The sequence below is a fragment of the Erithacus rubecula genome (assembly GCF_903797595.1).
Source record: "Erithacus rubecula genome assembly, chromosome: 28".
NCBI lineage: Eukaryota > Metazoa > Chordata > Aves > Passeriformes > Muscicapidae > Erithacus > Erithacus rubecula.
In genome coordinates, this window is record NC_136680.1 from 1,942,035 (window position 1) to 1,955,707 (window position 13,673).

The window sequence follows — 13,673 nt, forward strand, 5'->3', positions numbered from 1 at the left end:
TTTCACAATCTGTAAATGTATATATTTTTTTTTCTTTTAAACATAAAAGTTTACAATATACGGTAAAACAAAGGCTCAGGAAAAATAATTTCAAAAAAAAGAAACCTGAAGTTTTGAATTAAAGCTGAAGACATTTTTAAAACCCTGTAATTTGAACCAGTGACATTTTCTTTATTTGTGCTGATGGGTTAGAGAAAGGAAAAAAAAAAATCTTTAAAAACTGCAGTCCAAACACCCACAGCTCTGCCTTCAGAAGCCATCTTTGCCCCCAACCCCTCCCCCCGAAAAAAAATTGTTGTTAGGTTGTTTTTTTTTCTTCCATCAAGTAATGTGATTGTCACAAGTTCAGAAGTCTGGGGTTCAGAGATCCCTGTGGCCAGCACTCCCTGCTGGGCAGCCAGGCTAGCGCCGGTAGGGGTGGAATCCTTGCACGTTGTGGTTCTGTCCCCGGCCGAAGCCGCTGCCCCCGGCGGGGGGGCCGCTGGAGGGCGGCACCGAGGGGCCTCCGTAGGGAGGGGGCTGCTGGCTGGGGTCAGAGAAACCTTGGCCAAACCCGCTTAAGTCTTGTCCATAGCCTGGGGAGGAGGGAAAGGCACAGCGTGAGCTTCCAGTGGGTGTGAATCACTCACCTGACAGCGCCCCTCCCACAGCCTGCAGGGATTCTCCTTCCTCACAGAGGGAAAAGGAACAGCTGGGCAGGGAGGGGAGATGGGTTTGGGTAATCCCAGCCAGGCTGGCAGCTCAACCATCTGCTCACAGCTTTGGGGTGCTTGGAGCACTTTGATTTTGGGGAGCAGTCTGATTCTGGGAGCAGTCTGGTTCTGGGACCAGATTCTGGGAGCAGTCTGGTTCTGGGAGCAGTCTGGTTCTGGGAGCAGTCTGGTTCTGGGAGCAGTCTGGTTCTGGGGTGGGTTTTTGCTTGGATAAAAGTTGTCAGATCTAGCAGGGGTAAGAGATGGAGCCAGGATTTTTTACCTGAAATCTTCCAGATTGAGGGTGCAGTTATCAGATTTTGGTTTTGCACACTTAAAAACTTTCCTGCACTGAACCAACAAAATTCCCTTTTAAAACCTTCCAGCACTGAAGCAACAATCCTAAAATTCCCTTTTAAAACCTTTCTGCACTGAAACAACAAAATTCCCTTTTAAAACCTTCTTGCACTGAACCAACAATCCTAAAATTCCCTTTAAAACACACATAAATATTGGGACCTGCACCACAAGACCACTCTGAGTGAGCAGAATTTAAGGACAGGGAGAAAAACAGGGGTTTCTTTCCAAGAATAAAGACTGCCTGGAATTCCTGTTACCAAAACAAAATTTACAACTAGATGTAAATTAAGACGACTGAGAAATGGAGAAATTTAATTCAAATTCTCATAATTAAATATGACTCTTAATCCTGGCATCAGTGCCAGCCCCTGCTCTGAAAGATGCTATTAAGGCTCCTAATTACCAAGAGCATTTCTGCAGTGCTGCCTCTCTCTGTGCAGGCTTAGAGCAGGTTTAACTCTCTTAATCCCAAACAAAGTCTCTTAGCACGTCTTCAGCAGTTCAATTTCAAGCTCTGCCTGTCCCTCAGGACTTGCTGGCACTAATGAGCACTAAAACACAGAGAGCTCAAGCTCTGGGAGCTCCAAATGCTCCTCCTGGCATTTGTTCAGACACAGATAAGCAGGATCCCAAAACTCCAAGGGGATTGTTTGAGGCTGGGAGTGGAAAAACACAAGGCTGGAGTTGCTCTCCCTGCACACAGGTTTGTGATGAAGGAAATGCACAGCACACACCTGAACAGCCTCCCAGCCTTGCCTGGCTCTGCTCCAGCCCCTCTGCTCCCCTGGGCTGTGCCAGCTCTGAGTGTTTGGCTCCAAAGCTGAGCCTGGCCAGGCTCTGGGGTGAGCAGTGGCAGCACAGCTCCCTGTGGGGCTCACCCAGCTCAAAGAGCTGCCCTGACACAAACCCAACATCTGAGCCCTGTCCCTGCCTCTCACCATCCCCAAGGAAACACCTGGGAATTTTCTCAGGACCTGCCTGCTCAGCCTGACCTTGGGAGTGCAGACAAAGCTTTGGGGTGTGGCCTGAAGGGAATGGAGCAGATAAATCCATCCCAGTGAGAACTGAGGGGACTGCAAGGACCAGCCTCAAGAGCGCCCTGCACGGAGATAATGAATTTTTAATTATTTTAAATTAATGTAATTCATTAATCTGATTTTGCAGGGTGAGTGTTAGGGCTGACACTCATCCTGGGTGCACTCTCTGAAGGATTTAGGACATTGCCCAGGATAAACCTTACAGTGCCTTACACTCATTAAGGAACTCTTAAAGCCCACAAGCTTCACACATTTATGCAAATATATGCAAATCAGGGACACTTCCAGGGATGGAGGAAACACAGCTTGTCTGGGAAATCTGTGCAAAGGTCTCAATAGCCTCACAGTGAGGAAATTTTTCCTAACATCCAGTCTAAACCTATTATTTTCCAGATTGAAGCCATTGCCCTTCTCCTGTCACTACAGCTCCAGATGAAGAGTCCTTCTCCACCAAATCCCTCTCCTCAAATCCTTCCTAAAAGCTCTGCCTTCCTCACAAACTCAGGCTCCTCACTGACTGTAACTGGCTGTACTTTTTTTTGGAGTGGGTTGGACCCTTCTAAATAAAGCACAAATAGAATCTGAAAGAGCCAAGTGCTGGCAGAACAAGAAAAACTTCCTCCAGTCACAAGGGCAAAACTATCCCAGAAATCAAGTGTGCATGTAAGAAACAAATGAAAAACCATTTCAAACTCATCAACATGAGAATATGCTGCTCCACAAACATCTCAAAGGCTCATCTTCCTTCAGAGGCTGCTTTACATTGTTGGAATATTGAATATTATCTATTTAAATAAATTTAGTGAAGTTTTCATCTCATGGCAGTTTCTGCAGGAACCTGGGAAATGAAGAACGTGTTCCAGCAGGGAACAGCCTGAATCCACAGGGCTGCTGCATGAAAAATTCCCTTCAAAAGTGAAAACTGACCAATTACAATCCCTTAAAAACAACATTACTACAGAGCTCTTTGGAGAGATCTCTGTAGAGATATTTGGAGAGCACTGCTGAAAAACAAGGCTGAGAAGAGCAAGATGAGAATGAGAATTCCCTCTGAGCTCCCTCAGGGAGCAACAGCAGAAATTTTACTCTGGAGCACAAGCACTTGTCTAGCAATTTTAAAAAGAATTTTGTTTTTTTGTAGCACTGGCTGCCTGGTTTAAAACTTGTTAGCTCAGTGCCTTCTACCTCAAAGTTACCTACAGAGCACAACAAAGCTTTGCACAGAACTGCATCTCCAGAGAGATGGGGAAGGGATGGGGAAAGGGAAGAAAAGGCACCAGTTTGGATCCTTACACATGCACTGCCTGTCTCTCCAAACATGCTGCTCTTACTCTTCAAGTCTGTTCTCCAAGGTCTGGAGACAAAAAAACTTCACTACAAGCTCTGTGAAGCTCTCAGAGAGGAAAGTTTTAGCTACAGGTTTGGGGAGAGTGGAAACCAGGAATTCCATCCTAGCAGTGCATGAATCCCTGAAGGTTATTTTACAACACAAAAGGAACACTTTTAGAGGTAAGAAAACTCCCTCTGGCTAGAATATTGCATGATTTAAGGATGGCTTGAGCTACTGGGAGCATTCCCACCCTGGGGAAGTGCCTGCAGCAAACTGTGTCCAACACTCTGGAGCCAGGACTGGAGGGAAAGGGGATGAATTCCAGCAGTTACTCACCAAACTGACTGTAAGGGAATTCTGGCTGAGCAGTTGGGGGTTTGCTCATGTCCTGAGTTGCCTGAGATGGTGGTGGTGGTGGAGGAAAAGCAAGTGGTGCTGCCCCTGGAGTGGCAGGTGGAGGGGGGACTCCAGGAGGGGCAAACTGGTCAGGTGGAGGAGGTGGAGCACCATAACTAAAACCTGCAAGGACAGAACAGATGAACATCAAGGTCCTGCTTGGATTTAGAGATGATTTTAAACCATCCCAAACCAGCATTTCTAAGGCTATGAAACCCCAGGTGTTTGTGAGCAGTGGCTGCACACAGATTGACCCCAACACATTGGTCACCCCCCCTTGGCTCAAGGATCTCAGCACAGGTGGGAGAAATGTCCCCCCCAAAGGCAGAGGCTGCAGCAGCCAGCACAGAGAAAGGGATAAAGCACAACTGGGGACCAAACTCTGTGCTCACAGACATGGGAGATGAACAGAAACCACATTATCCAAGATTTGGGGAGGAAAAAGTATCTCAAGATAACTGGGTGATATTTTCCACCTTCTTCTTTAAACCAAATTTGTGACAGACTTTTGAAAAGGTGGCCTGAGAGGTAGGTGCTAAAATCCTGTTTGTATTTCCAGCCCCAGTCATGACCTTAATTCCTTAAGCTCCTCCAAAAAACCCTGCCTGTGTTTGGCCCAGCACTGAGCTCTAAGTTTTCTCTCTGATGTCCTAACAAAGGTGCACAATGTATCTAAATTTATTTAACAACACAGATTTGAACTAGAGAACACAAACAATTACTACATCCAAGAATAAAATAATCCAAGTACAGCACTGAATATATAATCTGGGAAAAATAATTAAGGGTGGGGAAAACACAGGGGGGAATCCAAGTCCAGCAAATGATGAGGAAAAGCTGAATTGGGAGCTGGGTGTGCTCCAGCTGCTGGGGGTCACTTACTAAATGGTGGAGGGGTGCCATAGCCCTGGGGAAATCCTTGTGGAGGTGGGAATCCCCCAGGAGGTGTGGAGACAATGTATGAGGTAAATGGTGGTGGTGGGGGAGGAGCTCCTCTGCCTGGAGGAGGGGGTCCATATCCACCTGCAAAAGGAAGAGAAACCCAAAAACTGAAACAGAGGATTATATCAAGGAGCTGCTGCTGGACTCAGCTTCCTCTAGGTGGGGTAAATTTCAAATGCAGGTTCAGCCTTCTATGAATCCTCACTTTGGGAAATATTTGTCCTCTAAGTATCCCCACTGTAAATAATTGGAGTTTAGCATGTAATCCCCTGGTAATAAATTAATGTGGCTGGAACAGCAGGATGTGTGTCAGCTCCCATTACTGAGCTGCTAAGAATCCACTGTCTTCCCCTTCATTCTTCCAGGACAAATTCAATCAAGCTTTTAAATGTAGGTTAAATCCTACAGAAATCCACAAATCACAGTGAATGCTCAAAGAAGCTGCACCCATGCTCAGGAGGATTTTTTTTCCTTTCAGAGTTGGTCCCATATAATGCACTTACCAATTGCCTGTCCAGCTGGCACCCACATCCCTACAACAGAAGACAAAAAGAGTTTCAGACATCAGTGAAGCTGCACACTCTGGAGCAGGGATGATGCAAGAAGAAGGATTTGGCTCTGGGATAGACTGGGTATCCTCCCAGTGTCCCTTACAGAGCTATTTTTATGGCCCAAACAACATTGTGGGACTATTTCTGAATGTGCAATTCTGGAAAGACTCTGAATCATTCAGCAAATGACACTCAGAAAAGACAGCAGTTCCCAAACCCAAATCAGATGGAGCAGTTGAGAGCTGCCACATACCAAATGCAAGAAATTACAGAGAACAAAACCCCAGAGAACCCCAGCAGACTACACATCCAAGGGATTCTTAATTTACTACCAGGTTTATCCCAGTTATTCTTGCAGTTTTTGAAGCATAAAAAAAGCCTCTCCCATCCCTTGTGCAGTGCTGAGATTGAAGGATAAATGTGCTCCTGTCTGACATTAATCTTTCCAGGAGATCAGATATCATTTCCCTACTAATCACTGCATGAAAAATAATGGGAATTTCTCAGTTTGCAGATTAGCACATCTGTGCACAATGTCAACCCTGAGCTGCAGCTTTCAAGTTAATCAGCCCAGTGGGGAAATGAGCAATCCCTGTGCTGCACTCCATCCATCTGAGCAGGGATGGAGCAGCCACACCCCTGCAGCCCCCCCAGGTGAACATTTCTCATCTCTCAGAGCAAGCAAGTCACAGCAACTCAATTATCCCTCTGCATTTCTCCACAAGTTATCCAAATTGTCTTTGGATGAACTCAGCATGTTTATCCTGCCTCTGGAATCTCGTGGGGGGGTTTGCAGCCATCAAACCCAGGCTGCTCCAGAGCCCTGCAGGGCTCCTGGTGTGCTCTGAGTGCTCCCTGCACCAGAGCTGCCTGCTGCTTTCCCAAGCTACATTAAGCAATAAAATTCAAAAGCAAGGCCATCCATTTTCCACTCATCCCTTTCTGATTTTCCTGATAACCTCCTCTGAAATTCATCCTTGAAAAGCTGTATTTCAAATTTTCAAATTCCAATTTTAAAAGTCATTTTCAAATTTGTCACTGGGGGTGTTGTGCACAACTCACTCCACAGCTGGAATCCCACCTGGAGCCTTCCCAAAACCTTCTCTGAGCTCCCCAAATCCACAGGGATTCCATGTGGGGAGGGACAGCTCCAAAGGGAACAGCAGTATTGTAGAATTTTTTGTTAGATAACAGGTAAAGAAAAATATGAAGTTTAATTATATGTTCTGCTTATGCATTTAGCAGTACAGATTTGCCAATCAGCCAACTTAAAGGAAGTGTTGAAGTAACTTCAGTTAATGTATTAAGTTTAAATACCATCTGTCTGCTCAACATAACCCCAGGAAAACTCTTTTTTATTTGTTTAGCTATCCTTGCAGTTATATTGTTAATATAAATCACGATGCCCATTTGTTCCTGAAACACACCTGGCACTGCCTTCTGCCAACAAAACAGATTTTTGGTTAAAGCAATAAAAAAACCTCAGGCAGGATTTGTGGGGTGGGAATGGAGCCCTGCCCTCAGCTGGGCCAGTACCTTGGGGTCCATATCCCTGCTGCCAGGTCGGAGGGGGCTGCCCTGCCCAGCCATTGGCAGCACTTGGCATGATCCTGCTTCCCCACTGGCTGGCCCCTGGTGGCCCTGGAGTTTGGCTCTTGCTGTCCCGAGGCTCAGCACGTTTCACCTCCACCTAAACAAAGAGAGGCAGAGCTCAGGGGGCTGGGGGGGCCCCGCGCCCCCCGGCCCCTCACACACACCCAAAGTTACACTTAAGGCTACACTTAGCATCTTATGACTTATGTCTAAGTACTTAATAATTAAAACTTAAAGGCCAGTCATTTACAATGTTTCTCAGGTACAGTGTAGGTGATTGGTAAGGAATTACAAGTCCTACTGTCCAGGCATTCCCTACAAATCGCTTGGGTCTGGTTGGCTGGAATCTTAAAACAGCAGTACCCTCTTACAGCAGCTCTGCACTTCAAACAGCACAATCTTGGACATTCCTGACAGGCTGATTTCAAGTTCAAGGTAGGAGATAAGAAGGTGATGCTTTCAGTTCAAAAAAAACCAGAATTTTGAGTGAAGAGGCTGCTCTGAAAAAGGGTACTAATGCTTTAACCAAACATGTTTGGGGTCCATTTGGAAGTGACAGTTTAACCCACCCCAACTAACTGCAATTTCAGCTCTGCTCATACCTGAGAAACACACATTTTTTGGTTTGTTGTTTGTTTTTTTTTTTTGTATTGTAGTCTTTTTTATTTTTTTAAACTTAAGATTTTATTTAAATGTCTAATGGAAGATAAAGACTTACCTTCCCCAGGCTAACGCTTAAAGAATCTCAGTTAACTCAAACAATGTCAGAGGGAATGGATGTGATAAGAGAATCTTACATTACATCTAACAAAAAAGTAAACAAACATGCAAGTAATAAAAATGGACAGTTGAGTCAATAAGAAGCAAATCTTCATACTGTGTTAAGTCAGTGACAAAACCCCTCCTGTTCTAAAAATTAGTAACCACAGTGCTTAACTTATTTCATTCCAAGATAAAATGTCCTAGTGTTCCCAGCCATGGAATAAGTGCATTTGACCTACTTAAAATAAGCTGCACATTCAACATAAACCTCTCAAAAAAAAAAAAAAAAAAAAAGAAAAAATCCAGTTCTGAAACCCTCTCAGCACTCACTGAATTGGAGGCTTTTTTTTTTTTTTTTCATTTCATGATTAATTTTAATGGGTGCCAGAGTACAAAGAAAATAAATCTCAATCATCAATGGGCCTGAGTAGTATGGAAAATAAAGTATTCAGAATTCTTCCTGCCATGTCTTAAAAGCCATTCATGTTGGAGAACAAACAGGAAACAGGCACAAGGCAAGGACAAAGCCCCCCACACCCCCCTGCCAATGCCCCAAGGACATGAGACATGACAGTAACCAAATCTCTGTCAGCTCAAGGCCCTTCCAGAGAGGAACCAAGGGAATTTTTCAAAGGACTCAAATTAATGAGTCTTAACACATTTGCCTTGAGGGAATTCACTTATTGCTTACAAAAGCAGAGGCCTTCTTGCAATTTTAATTTTTTCCCCCTCCTTTCAACAACATATGGATTCATTTCAGCAATACCTTTTTAATTACAAAAAAAAAAAAAAAGACAGAGATACCATTTTTAAAGCAGGCATGATTAGGCAGTGAAGGAGAGAGCAGGGGATCTGGAGCTCATTAATCCTTGTGGAAGAATCCCATTAATTTTTCAGTGCACACTGGGAAGCAGGGAACTGCCAAAGTGAGGACTGAAAATTCCCTGTGCAATAGGGAGGTTCAAATTCCACACCTGCCCAGAGCCCAGGTTACCCCAATAACTGAGGCAGCTCTATTACTCTGAGCTAAAAATCCCTGAATCCTGCTTTTGTTTTTGCCACTGAGAGGTGGGGGGAAAGGCAAAAATCAATTATTTCAGTTTGGAATTGGGTTTGTTTGGGGAACACTGGGAACTCTGAGTCCCAGGGCTGTGTCCCAAAGGCAGCAGCACTGAGGTGACATCTGGAGGCTCACACTGGGCTCTCCATCCTCTCCCAGCACCTTGTGGATGTTTTTCCTTTGTTCCCATCTGGATCTGCTGCTTTGTGGGATCAGCTCCCACTTTAGGGCTTTGCTGAAGGCAATTCCAGAGAATACTGGGGGACACAGGTGATCCTTACACACCCCTGTGTGATTTTCTGCTCACACCAGGAACCAAGAACTGATGTTCTGGATCCCACAAGCAAATCCCTTTGTTCCCATTATCAGAAAAGCACCCAGCCCTCCACCCCAAAACAAGTTCACAGGAATTAAAGGCATCATTAGACTGCAAAATGAACCAGAACTCCACTGGTATGCAGAGTGTGTCCCCTGCTAGCTAAGGAAAGGCTTATGAAATATCAGCACATAAAAGACTTTAAAGACAATTAAAAACTCACACAATGCAATAATTGAAGGAATGTGAGAATCTCCTGTGTCTCCCTGAACTCCCTCATTCCAAGTTCAGCAGTTTCAACATTTAGCTTAAAATCTGGATACACCTTAAAGCTGTGCAGGGACTTAAATTTACCACAATTTCCTGTGCTTCATTTTTCTTTATATTACCCTTTCCTCCATATATAAAACTTGGATGTCCTGCTATAATTTATTTTCTTTTTAGGTTTGTTTGGGTTATTTTTTTTTTTTCTCCACAGGTAAAAGCATGTTCCTTGCTGAGTAACATCAAAAGAGGCTAAAAAATTCCTCCCTATCCAAGCCCCATTTGCTGACAACACAGTATGAAGATGAAACAACCAGAGGTCACTTAACTGCATTGTGGTTAAATACTATATAGAGTACGTGGGTTGGTATCAAAGTTTCACAGTAAGTGACCCAATTTTTTAAAAAACCAATCCTTCAGGATGTTTTCCTTTTTTTTTTTTTCCTCCCTTTTTCTTTGATAGTTTAAGATTATATAAAGCAGATTGTCTGACACCACCTTGAGATTTGAGTATTGAGTACACATCTGAAGGAGTGGTATCTTAAACCAAGCCTTGAACAACTCGGATTTCACTGGGATTCTGCTTTTCCAACAGCTGGAAATCACTGATTTCTATTTCTCTCTAGCAGAAGTGCTCAAAGCAGAGGCAGTGAGCACCAGTGATGACAATCCCATCTGCTCATGGCCAGCCAGAGCAGCCCCCAGGTCTGTACACACAAGGCCTCACCCCAAGCAGAGCCCACAGCCTGAATCCTCAGGCTTTCCAAGCCCTCCCTTCCCCCAGGCTGCCCCCACCCTAACTCAGCAAACTCAGACTTTCCCCACCTCCATGGATAAAGCCTTGAATTTGGAATTGCTGCGTTGTCCCATCAACAATTCAGTTGGATTTCCCCAGTGAAATCTCTCATTGCCCAAGACTTGGTTCTTTCTTAAGGTAAAATAAAACTACAACTACACACTTTTTTGCCCATGATGTCGTGAAAATGCATGTTGACAGCCTGGTCCACTGATTGTTCGTCCTCGAAAGTAATAAATCCAAAACCTAGCCAACGACGAAGAGTGAATCAAGGTAGCAGGGTGTTGTGACACAAAACAGGATGATGAACAGTATTAGGGGCAGACCAAGGGTTCAAGCAAGGGTTTCAGATAACAACACTTGTGTTCAATTGGCAAAAAAAAAAAAAAAAACCTCTGAGGAAATTGCAATGGATACTTCCTGTGAAGAGGCTTTAGTGCCTCGTCTCACGCATGCAGCTTTGAACTGAGCTCGTTAAACGCCTTTTAATTTGATTTTATTCCTCATCTACCTACCAGGAAATGGAAAAAAAACCTGCTAAAATCAAAATATTTGTGGGACAGCAGATTGAAGTCAAGCAACTTTGCTGCTCCTCCCTTTGATTCAGTCTAGCTCCCCCAAGGAAAACCTGTCATATATCCCTGTTCCCAAAAGCTGCAAAGCAACTTCCTCCCAAATCCCTTAGCCCAGCTTCCAGTTAGGGAATATTTTCCCGTGGGAAATAAAGTTAGTTTTGAAATGTAGCCATTAAAGCATGAGAAATTTTACCACTCCATGGATGAATGAGAAGCTTCAGAAACTAACAACCTACATCAGAGGTTCTCAAGTTTGGAGAAAAAGCCCAGAACAGGTGTTACCCCTTCCCAACACAGCAACCCCTTGGAGCTGCTGCTGCCACATCCTCAACCTGTTTCACTTCTTGGATTTCCTGTTGGTTTCCTTTTGAAAAATCCACACAACTTCCCAGTTCTGCCCCCCCAAGAGGTGGCTCATTCCCTTGCACCTGCCCACAGGCCTGGCTGCTGGCAGCTCAGCTGGATCCAGCAGCTTTTGATGCTTGGAGAAAACTCTGGGAAAGGAGGCAAAGCTCCCCTTTTTAGGAGTCACTCTGAGAACCACTGCATGGAGGTTGTAGCTGCTGACACAGCCGAGAGAGTGGCAAAATAGTGGTTAATCCCCAGGACATGGCAGCTGCTTCATGCCATCACCCACTGGCTGCTGGTGGGGACAACCCAGGGCAGGGAGGGACACATGCAGTACAGGAATTGTGCCATTCTTTAGATTAGCTACAGAGGAGGGGAAAGGGGGGAGAGCAATAAAAACTTAGAAAAGAAACCCGAGGTGCGGCGTGGGAAGCGTTTATGGAACATGGATGCAGTTCTGCTTTTCTGAAACCCAAGATTTCCCCCTTGGTTTGCATTTTGCTTTGCAGCTAGTGCTGACAGCAGCCAAATCTTGCTCTAAAGCGTTACAGAATACAGGATCTAGCACAGGAATGTCTCTCCACGCTTATCCAACTGTGTTGGGTAAGCCCAAAGAGGCCTAGTGTAGAGAAAGTTTATATATATATATATATATAAAAATACACAAAGATACAGGCCAAAATAGATTCCAGCAGGTCAAATTCTGCTGTCAGCAACAAGAGCAAAAGACATCACTAAAATAAACTGAAAATAAAAAGGAAAAAACTTGGCATTTCCCACACACAAGAGACTGGCAGTATAAACGAAGTTTTGTGGAGCTGTGATGAAAGCAGCCTCAAAAGCTGAGAGCAGCATTTCATCACAATATATTTGTCTGAGTTAACCAGAAATCTGAGTGTTGGAGCCAAAGGAAAAGTGGTTGTATTTAAATAATGTTTAGTATTCCAGCCTTTGTCTAAAAAGAGAGGGGGAAGAAAAACAATGGATTCCATCTGGATGTGAAGGTTGGTGTTAAATTGGATTCCAAAGCTAAAGGAGGGGAAGAGATTGTGGGATGGGGTTGGAGGGGTGGAACAGGGAGAGCAAGAGGTCACTGAGAAAAGTAATAAATAAATTTTAAAAAGGGGATTTAAAAGGGTCAGACAAGATAAGGAAGAGTGAAGAAATCAGAGTAACACAGCAAAAGGTCCAAGGTGAAGTTTGGAGCAGAAGGGATGAAAGTCACCAGCTGCAGCTTCAGTTTCTGAAGGACAGGATGTGTTAAGGCTGGAGAAATGAACTGCATCCAGCAGGAATCCAACAGCACCAGACCAGAGTGACAGGGCTGGTCTGCAGCCAAGGGGGGAGGAGAACAGACACAGCAAGAACATGGAAATCCCTTCCCAGCTGCTGGCTTGGCCAAGAACAGGAACCTGGAGAAGCTGAGGCTGCACCACAGGCACTCTGCTCCTCCAGAGAGGTGACATGGCTGCTGTGCTTGGGGCTGGGCAAAGTCTGGATGAGGCAGAGCTGGCAGGAAGCAAAGACCACATGGATACCTGACCCCAGCCAGCTCCTCAAGGACATCACCTGAGAATTTGGTGCCTCCTGAGGAGCTGGAGGACAATGGATGCTACAGGGATAGGAACAAGGATAATTCTCCCTCCTCCTACCAGCAAACCAATGAAGAGTGGAAAAGGGAATGGGAAAAGGCAAAATTCAGAAGGGTGTGAAGAGAGCTGGCACTGAATTGGCCTCTGGAATTTTATCAACAGTCATTAAAAGAATAAGGGGAGAGAGCAGCAAGAGAACACAGGGCACAGAGGGAAGGCAAGAGAAAATGTGTTCTGGGGTGCACTGCTGAGTACCCAACACAAACTCGAGGCATTTTTCCTAGCACCCCCCAGGGACTGCCAAGGCCATTCTGGGAGATGACTGTTAGTCAGCAGACTAAAAAAAGCCTGGAACAGCACAGAAACAAAAGGCAGAGAGACAGGATTCAAGAAGTGCTTAAGAAGTCTGCTGAATTAAGGGAGGAAGTTTTCTGTGGGTGGAGACAAGACCCTTCCCCCACCTGGCACTTGTGCCTTGTACCCCAAGCCCTCCTTTGCCTGTTTTTTGTTTTTAGTAGAGCTTGAAGCAGAGAAGCCATTAATTGAGGCAGGATTAATCCAGACCAAGCATGATGTTTAAGTACCTTTTGCACAGAGGCTGCAAGGCTGGGATTAAATATTGCAAAGATAGAGATGATACAATAATTACTGCAATATTTCAGAACTTTAGCCCCAAATACATTTGGATGCCAGTGCCTTTGTCTCCTCTATCCAAAACCAGCTGCTCTAGAGCATTGAAACAGATGAATTTATGTGCTGCTTAAATCAAAGGGATCTGCTGGAAGAAGATTAGGATAGCTAAAGCAAGAAAACAAAAAAACAAATATATTGAAACTTCGTTTACACTCCAATAAAAGACAAAGCCCGTCCCTCCTCTGACTGTGGAACTGGCCTGTACCTCTGTGATAAATTATCACCTAGAGAGAAGAAATCTAAAGAGATATCGTTAATCACAGTCAAACAATTCACAGAGAGAAAAGAAACAAAAAAAAGAACTTACTTAACATTACCATACTTTACTATGAAACACTTAAATATGTCACTAAGGATGTATGTCTA

The 13,673-nt window shown here is 44.5% G+C and overlaps 1 protein-coding gene across 4 annotated transcripts in view; it reads right to left on the reverse strand.

The window, feature by feature from the left end:
- The window catches only part of DAZAP1 (DAZ associated protein 1), a 24,837-nt gene continuing 11,164 nt past the window's right edge, over window positions 1-13,673 (reverse strand). For 2 of the 4 annotated variants that reach the window (XM_079328467.1, XM_079328469.1), the window contains exons 7-12: window positions 10,263-10,345; window positions 6,845-6,998; window positions 5,261-5,290; window positions 4,698-4,838; window positions 3,756-3,938; window positions 1-575 (exon numbers count right to left, since the gene is read on the reverse strand). In XM_079328467.1, the coding sequence (XP_079184593.1) occupies window positions 403-575; window positions 3,756-3,938; window positions 4,698-4,838; window positions 5,261-5,290; window positions 6,845-6,998; window positions 10,263-10,345 (764 nt within the window). In that variant the 3' untranslated portion in view covers window positions 1-402. The remainder of the gene's footprint in view (window positions 576-3,755; window positions 3,939-4,697; window positions 4,839-5,260; window positions 5,291-6,844; window positions 6,999-10,262; window positions 10,346-13,673) is intronic. The other 2 variants (XM_079328470.1, XM_079328468.1) reach the window with 2 other exon arrangements.